Genomic DNA, 8,744 nt, shown 5'->3' on the forward strand with positions numbered 1-8,744 from the left:
AAAGAAGCGGAGATAGAGATCCGGGCCACTTTACGGAGTATGCGGGGGTACATTTGTTCGTCCATTGAACTGGAGTGTCCCCTAATACTGTTCTGGTCACTGATATTGCCACAGATAACCGAGCAACAAACTACCTAGGTAGTGCTCAGATGGCTCGATCTGGCCTGACAGCCCCAGAGACTCCTTTTCCCGAAGCGGTCTCCGTAGCGAATCTCCTAGTTGCACTATGGCTCTCGCACAGACCTAGTTCAGGCTCTCTTCCCACATGATCGAATCGCTGTAGGCCCTGTGCTTATAAGGTTAGGGTGAGTTAGCGGATCTCTAGTCCGAAGCTGGTCCCCTTCACCAAAATCGTACCCTCAGCACCTACTGCATGACAGCCGAAAATCCTATATCTAGGAGGAGCCGTTTGAACAATGAATTTTCCCGATCGAAATTTTGGACGCTAGACAGAGATAGATGCTCGCTGTGGGTGCTCATATATAGGTTCATCACACAGCCCTGGCACGAAAACATGAAGATAGGGACACCGTAGACCGGCAGGCTTATGCCCTTTAGATCACCATTCCACTCCCAAAGAAGATGGACAACGCCTTTACGAAGTGCAGTATGCCAATGTAGTATGCCAATGTACCCGGAAGAACATCAATGTCTGAGCTTGCCGTCGTTGCACAAGGGCAGCTTTTCCTCGTCATACCCACGAGCTGCCACCGTTGGTGGTCTCATTCGAGTCCATCTGTTCCTTGTATATGTCTCGGAGGTGCCTTCCTTTTGTGTACGCTCTCCGTCTCCAAAAACAGGTTTCAGGATAGCATCGTATACCGCCCACACCAAGTTCAAAACCATGCCCATGAAGATAACCAGCCAGAGGGGCGCTCGGCCTTTCTTGTCCGCCAAACTTCTTGCCAGAAGCATGCTGACTATCAGGAAGGGGCCGAAAGCCAGCCCGATGAGCATTTTCGCAACCTCTTGCTTCCAGTTCGTTACTCGATAGGGTTGCAGGGTCTGTAGATACTCCTGGTAGTCTTCGGGAAGCTCGTGCTCCCTGGCTCCGTCCTTGATGAGCTTCAGGTAGCGCGCCGAAGGCTGAGCGTAGTCAGGGTCCGGACGGAAGTGGGGCCTGATGAAGCGCCAGTACCACTTCTTCCGCGGGTCCTCGGGGCTGTCGGGGCTGTCGGAGTCGGTGTCGACTCCTATGCCGCCGTTACCTCCATCGGGTGCGTCGGGGATAGCGGGAGCGAGTAGAGTGTGCGCGAGGAACGGCTTGGGGACGTCGATGGGCGGTTTCTCGGGCAGACCCATACGCGGTGCAAGGGGGAAGCATGGAATTAGAATGTCGGTATACGCTGTGCCTTCTGTGGCGATGATAGTGGCATAGTCTTCGTGGGTTACCTCGTAAACGACACCAAACAGGCCATGTGTCCAACCCTTCTGTTGTGGTTGTTTCCCTCGCTCTATCCTTGCATCTTTCTTTTGTAGACGGTCATCCATCGCATCGTTCAAGCTGGAGCCGGAAGCAGTGAAGGGAGGGGTGATGGGCGGAATCTTGGGCGGTTTTGAAGGATCCGGCAGGCCAGGGACCTTGCGCAGCGCCGTGTTGGCGAAACATGGCTCAGTGTAAGGAAGGCCGGGGAGGCCGAAAACGAGATCGAGGGTTGGGACCGAGACGTTGACCTGGGAAAGGGGTCGGACTCGGCGGACGCCCAGAAGGGTCTCGGCACAAAGATTGGAGCCGTAGGCGAGGTAGAGGACGGACGTGGCCGTGGTCGGCGGGGCACGAAGTCGAGAGTCGGGAGTTGGTGGGATCGACGAGATGGGCGGGTAGGGGCGCTTGGGTTGAGCTGAAGTATCTCGTAGCTCGCATAGCGGCTGGTTCGGTCGTTCAATTGACGCCATCTCAACAGCTTGTGGTTGGTCGAGTCCGGCTGGCACTGACGCGACCTCAGGCGGACTGTTCCCTCGCGATGAGGCTGAAGGTTGTACAACTAAGGTACCTAAGGTACCTTATGCAACTGAAAGCTTTGGAGCATAAGGTAGACCCGTACCCTAAATGCACTCGTCCTTCGAAAGCAGGAGGCGGAGATCTCTGAGGGCAAACAGAAAGACAAGTTTACCCAACTTTCCCTTGGGAACTATCCGTACTTGAAGCGGAGCAAGCGGAGCTGAGCTGAGTGGAGCCCGTCATGTCCGACGATGCTTGGTAATCGGTATATTTCGGTAACCACACCGAGAAATTCTCCGACGCTATACGAAAAATGCAAGGGAAGAGAGAGTGACGAGCAGAGCCGTTTTACATCAAAGCCCGTCAAGATCATATCGATATTGAGCACAATAGCAGTCGAACAAGGATCAATGTTTGATAAATGTCACATCCTCAGATACATTGTACATCTCGTTCTCGGGACTCGTCGGTTACGGGTCCTCAGGAGGTCATGGGTTATTCCTTCCCTTTCTTAGCCAGGTGGACGGTTACCTGTTTCACACTCCTCCTGTCCAAGGTACCTTTGATCTGGCTGCTTCTTCACATATCAATCGGAAGTCGTGACCGCCGTGACCGTCGTGACCCGTTCATCCGAGGTATACCTGGGATGGGTGTTCCTCGTTGGGTAAGGTACCTTACTTGGACATACTCATACGGGGCAGGTAGCACAGAGACTGTCACTGCCAGTCTCGTCATGATCACATCTTTTCTTTTGGTCAGTTAAAATGATCGGTCGTGTGGGCGTTAGGACTGAGCCCTCATCATAATCTCTCGAGTTTCCGTCAACATTCCAATATTACCCATCTTCAGACATACGGCCCGTCACCTCCATCACCAGTCCATTATGATCCGCTAAGTAATTAATCCACCCCTTTCAGACCTCGTCCTGGACACCCATTGACATTGTTGAAGCTCCGAGGGAAATGGGCAAACTACGACAGACCAGAACTGATGGGGTCACCGACGGCCCTGTCACTGTTCACAAGAAGCCCGGGAGGGTTTATGGTCGCGGTCCAAAAAGCAAGGCAGGAAAATCGTCGAGCGCTCAAATTGGGCAGCTTGAATTTTACTCTGGGGAGACATCAAAAGGTGGCCCATCAGGCCAACCTCCAGAAAGCAACCCAAACACGGCCACCCTTGCCGCCCCCTGGACGGTTTCACACGCAGGCTCCGGCTTTGGCCTAATCGGTGACGGCTGGACGACAACTGCGCTCAGTTCTGAGCCCGAGGACAACCCCCTGGGTAATGATGGACTGCTCGCTCCCCCAGAGAAGAAAGGCGTCAGCCTTATTAACGATCTCTTCGCTACTTCCGACCGTTCCGGTTCCACTTCTGTCAAAGATGATGCTAGCATTCCCGGAGGGGAACAGGAGACGATTCATCCGGGCTCGCGAAGAAACCTCGTTCAGTTGATTGGGGACCTCTTTACCAGTCCTGCACTCTCCAATTGCCAGGATGTAGGTAGTGATAACAGCCCTCCGACGGACATCACGTCACCTAGCACCAGAAGAAACCGGATCCCCCTGATAGGAGATGATTGGTCTTCTATTGTTCCTTCCGACAAGGTTAGTGAGCCTGAGCTGCAATCTTTCAGGTCGAGCCAGAGCCAAGAGAAGCATACCACCCAAGATACTCTTGGTGCGGACTGGTCTTCCTGGGCGGATCTGAGAATTAGCCCATCACCAGAAGCTGCAGATATAAAGACTCAGGGCAGTGCGGAAAACGCCTCTTCGAATCAGCCATTTGATGCATCTATGGCTGCTGCCCCTATCACCCCTGATCGTGGTGACTCTGCTCTTCGCGGCAAGGTTCTTGAAAATGCACCGAGCTCATGCTTGGCCACTTACCCAGGAGAGAACTCTTCGGAAAGGCCGGCCCTCGATTTCAAAACGGCGGGTGTTGGCGTGGGGGCAAAGTTGACCAAGAAGGGCAAACATAACAAAGGTGCAGAGGTCTCCAAGGCGCCGAGAGAATCATTACAGAGCTTTGGCATTACCCAAGCCTCAGATAAAACCAAGGCCGACACGGGTAAGCTACATGCCCCAGATTCCCGTCCTCCTGCTGGGAAAATAGAAGAAGATCCTTGCAGATCCAATTAGAGAGGCAGCAACTTCTACGGCCTTGTACAGCGAAGAGTTCGATGCTAAAGAAGACTACAGAGGAAACTGCCGAACAGTTACCTCCGAGCCCCGATATTCATGCTCAAGGATCGCGGTCTGGTCTCGGGAATGTACCACGAAAACCTAGTCCAGTCAAAAGTCATATCCAAGGAGCCCAGGCAGAAAACTCGACGCAGTACAGGAGAAAGAAACCGAGGCAAATTGCAAAGAAGCCCTTCGACCCCAGTGCGCCACTGAACCCTTCCAATGAGGGTGCTAGGAAACGACGCCAGCGTGTCCCCGACACCAGAGCAAAGAATGGCAAGAAGTTGAAGTCGAACTCGACAAAAGAGGTAGTCGCACACTCGACGACAAAGAAGAAGAACCATAAAGCTTCCCAGCAAGCACCCTTGAGTATTATAGACACCGACAGAAGGGACCCTATGGCAGATCAGCATACGGCCGATGTGGCATGTGTTGATAATCTCGAGCTTTCTGACATGGGATTAGACAATTGCGACTTCCTGGAGAAAGGTCACCAGAAGAGCGACGCAGAAGAGAACGTCGAAAGCGCCGAGATCAATGCGTCGCCATCGAACGCCCGGCTCGAACCTTCGACAGTGTCCACCAAAAAACCCTCCGATATCAAGACTGGGAGAAATGTGAGGACTCCAGCCACCGAGGGGCCAGTCAGCGATGTGAACATAAAGAAGAAAGATAAAAGCAAAGGAGAATTTACCTCGGCTTTGCTGAAATCCGACGAGTCCGATGCCGACGATTCGGAATACACGCCAGTCAAGTACCAACAGAGGCCTCGCCGCAAACCGAAGAAAGCTAAAACCACTTCACACAAATCTTTCGAGGTTATCAGCATTTCATCCGACATCAGTAGCAGCCAGAGCGGTGAGGAAGGACTAGCAACTAGCTGCCGCGAAGGGGGATTGCTTCCATCCCCGGAGCGAACTTCCGAGGCTCTGTCTATCAGTCCTGAGCGTCCTCCTCTCTTGGCTGTGGTGGATCAGCCCGTGGCCCTCCCTCAAACCCCGGGATCACCCATGACCATACGCACTGGTGGAACGCGGAAATTGTCACTGTCACCAGGACTCCAGCCTACCAACCCTACTCCTCAAGCGCAATCTCAATATCTGCAGAGTGGATCACGTTCCGAGAAGACTTCAAATGGAGATTGCGAAAGAACTCCACGGTGCGAAGCTGGACCTATCAATACCAGACCCGTTGTCGAGCCCTCTGCTTGCACGCTCGACTCGGCGATGGCAGCTTTGGGATCAAGTGATGTTTCCACTCGGGCCCAGGGTCCCGTCTCGACCAAGGCGAAACAAACCAGCCAGTATCCGATTGGCGTGCGGCAAGGTCTGGGCCAGGCCCAGAAACGCAAAGACGACCCTCAGATCATTGAATCTCCAAGAAAAAGAGTAAGGTTCAGTGACAAGCTTTCACCAGATGATCGCTTGGATGAACAGAGAATGGCCGGCGCGGGCCACACTGGGGATTTTACTGCGCTGTCTAAACAGGGAATATCAAACCCGTCGTCACCCGGAAACTCTGTTCCAAGTCAACGATCCACCATGGAAAATTACCTGTATTCCTCCCGCCAGGAGGATACCTTGCCTGAACCCAGGAGGCCGGAGTCGGCAAACTGGGCAAGCAGTTTCAAAGAGATCTTAGAAGAGCACTATCCAATCGATGGAGCGATCTATTCCGGCTTGGGGCGGTGTAACGGAGGGCATACTGGCATCGGGCTGGTCGAACCGACTCGTTCGAAGATGCGGGACACTCGACCGAATGTGTTGACCGAAGCTGTACATGAATTGATAGCAGTGAGTTCCTTTCCAGCTACCAGGATAAGCCAGGCCCAACCCTAACTTTCATACAGACTTTGATGTGTCAACTCGACACGAAGGCCCAGAACGTTAAGCGCGTGGCTCAGTTGTTTCTTCACAAGGGGAGGCAGGTCATCGAGACAATGGAGAAGCTACATCGAAACGACCGGGAAGCCATCATCGAGAAGCAGGAGCTGCTCCGCGCGGCGTACGTTCAGAAGTGTGGGCAGGTGGCGATGGAAATTCGAAGCGTCATCGAAGACTCTCAAGCCAACGGCCAGGGAAACTTCTTGGGGGACTTGAGAGACCGGAGTGACAAGGCAATGAGAGATCTTCATGCCGAATCTGAACGAATACAATACACCCTTGAAGAAGCTATCAAGGAAGTTAAAGAAGTTACATCGAGTCGAGGGTGATGCGAGACGGGTGATACGCACTGGGTGAATTCGGAGCAATGAAACGGGTAGACGGAAGAAAAAGAAAGGAAGGTTCGGGGGATATCGGCGACTAGCACGAGTGAGGACGTGGAAGGGGGACGATCTGGCGAGGCCGGGGAAAAAAGGATGTTATTTGTTATGTTGAGTCTTGCGTTTCTTACCAGAGGAATTTGCTGGATGGTAACATGGTTTGGTGCAGTTGGGGGTTATGAAACAATGCGAGATGTACGGTACGTGGTCTGAAGGATTCTGTCGGTGCAGCATACTACGGCAAATCACAGGGGGCACTGTAACAACTTCTAAAAATAGTAACAAAAGGCTTCTAGGTCCACGCTAATAGTAGGAATAGCCATGCCTAATAATAGTATATATAATAATAATTATATAGGTACGTAAACGTTCCCTTAATAGTAGTTAAGTAAATAGGGCATATAAACTTATTCTACCAGATAGCTTTATATAATCTTATATAATATTATAAACCTATTCGCACTTATAAAGGTATTTATATATACTTACGTAACTATAGCTAGCTCTACGTAATAAGTAATAATAATGGCTAGTAATAACTCTATTTACCTTATTTTAAAAATTAATTATATAGTAGTATTTACGAATAACTATAACTTAGCGGCTTACCATATTTACGATAAGCCTTGACCTAGTTCTGTATAGTTAAAGCGCGAAACCTTACCTACTTAGTCGGATTCGTCTATAATCGACCTTACGGACGTAACGCCGCCGCGTAAACGAAAGGAAAAAGATATCCCGCCACTAACCGCACTTTAAATTCCGGGTACGGAAGCCCGCGCTCTGGTTTACGTACTCCGGCATAGCGAAACGGAGCGTAAAATAAGTATCGCGTAGATAAGAAAAGAGAAAGCGTAAGGTCCTATGAAAGAAATTAGTATCACGCTATATAGTTACGAGTATAACGGATTAACTATTAAAGGCGTACCCTTCTATAAGATTAAATCTATTATTAGGTAAAAGGTTATGGACCGAGTTATAATTTTACTTAATCTTCCTTATCCTATATATTAGTATTTAGTTCGGTATATTATTTCCTAGTTTAATATATAATCAGTATAGTTTAAGTAAGACCTTATAGTCTACCCTTATAATAAACGGAATTAGAACAAGCTTACGTACTACCGCGATAAAACGTATAAGACTATAACGTTACGCGTACTCTTATATAAAGCCGACTTCGACCTTTTAAAAGACTACTATCTTAATTTTCTTTATATAACGTAAATTAAAACTAAGGCACCTAATCTAAATATTTCGCGTAAGCGATTAAGCCGAAAAGCTATTACGTAAAGTGATATAGTTATAGATAAAGATATACCTATTACTATAAAGAAGGAAATTATCGTTAAACCCCGCGCAGAATTAGAAAATACGAAAATAGTTAGAAAAATACCCACGCTTCCGTAGATATAGGTGAAAAAGGAGGATAAAGACGACTCTAATATAAAAAAGAAGGAAATAAGCGAGGGTAATATAAAAACGGAAATAGCTAAAGATAAAAAGCCTCGTGTAAATCGAAAGGTTATTATACCTCCTTTAACGATAGGGCTTTAAGACCATGCGGGTCCGTCTATTATAGGATAAAAGCGTATAATCTCGAAAGTTAACAGATAGAAAGATTAGGATAAGGAATAGAAAAGATAAGTAAATACTATTCGCTATAATCGCTAAGTTAAGTATCGCGCTCTAAATCCTCTTCGTCTATCCCTATAATAGTCTTATCTATAACTATACCCTCTTCTTTAAGGAGGTCTTTAATTAAAGTACTCCCGCCTTACGGTGTAAAAAGCAGCTTAAGTTATAAATCCGTATAACTATTCGTATATAAAGTTAGACCCTTCCGTATATACTTATATAATAGTAAAGCAGGGTATGCGTGACCTTATATAAGTAAGCTTACTAGAAGGTTAGTAGTAGTATCCGCTATACCTCTATAGATCTATATTACTATATTAAGAAGATATACTTTTATATCCGTAAGCTTATTAGCGAGAATCTTTTCCACCATATAAAGTTATATATTATTAATCCGCACTTAATAATTCGGCGAGGTATAGTTATATATTATAAAAGACTTACCGGTTATAATATAGGGCTAAGATTTCTACGCGCGAATAGTATAGGTATTATAGACTTATATAAAGCGGGCGAAGTCTACGCGAAGAAGAGGTATATAAACGTAGAGTAGCGTAATCCTATTAATAATTAAGCGGCCGTCGAAAAGTTCGTGTTTAGAAAGATAAATTAAAAACTCCTATATTTTATTTAGTATAAGAATATATATAAATAGCCGACGTTATACTTACCCGCTAAAATACTGAATAAGACTAGTAAAGTCTATTCTACTACGATT

General features: G+C 48.1%; 2 protein-coding genes across 2 annotated transcripts; one reads left to right on the plus strand and one right to left on the minus strand.

Moving 5' to 3' along the window:
* Positions 1–338: 338 nt before the first annotated feature.
* SODALDRAFT_329041 (hypothetical protein) lies at positions 339–2,105 on the minus strand. The gene has a single exon (XM_028610838.1). It carries the CDS (start codon positions 1,894–1,896, stop codon positions 646–648), a length of 1,251 nt encoding a protein of 416 aa, XP_028463478.1. The 5' UTR covers positions 1,897–2,105; the 3' UTR covers positions 339–645.
* A 548-nt stretch (positions 2,106–2,653) lies between these two features.
* On the plus strand, positions 2,654–6,787 carry SODALDRAFT_72074 (hypothetical protein). Its single transcript, XM_028615616.1, has 4 exons — positions 2,654–2,837; positions 2,894–4,009; positions 4,141–5,918; positions 5,975–6,787. Exons 2-4 carry the CDS (start codon positions 2,905–2,907, stop codon positions 6,335–6,337), a joined length of 3,246 nt encoding a protein of 1,081 aa, XP_028463479.1. The 5' UTR covers positions 2,654–2,837; positions 2,894–2,904; the 3' UTR covers positions 6,338–6,787.
* The last annotated feature ends 1,957 nt before the right edge of the window (positions 6,788–8,744 follow it).

This window comes from Sodiomyces alkalinus (assembly GCF_003711515.1).
Source record: "Sodiomyces alkalinus F11 unplaced genomic scaffold SODALscaffold_11, whole genome shotgun sequence".
Classification (NCBI taxonomy): Eukaryota; Fungi; Ascomycota; class Sordariomycetes; order Glomerellales; family Plectosphaerellaceae; genus Sodiomyces; species Sodiomyces alkalinus.

Bases quoted from the DNA above. Each gene is read 5' to 3' on its own strand.
- SODALDRAFT_72074 (XM_028615616.1), top strand. From the start codon at position 2,905: ATGGGCAAACTACGACAGACCAGAACTGATGGGGTCACCGACGGCCCT. The intron at 4,010-4,140 runs GTAAGCTACATG...AGAAGACTACAG, and splicing joins TAAAACCAAGGCCGACACGG to AGGAAACTGCCGAACAGTTA. The intron at 5,919-5,974 runs GTGAGTTCCTTT...ACTTTCATACAG, and splicing joins CTGTACATGAATTGATAGCA to ACTTTGATGTGTCAACTCGA.
- SODALDRAFT_329041 (XM_028610838.1), bottom strand. From the start codon at position 1,896: ATGGCGTCAATTGAACGACCGAACCAGCCGCTATGCGAGCTACGAGAT.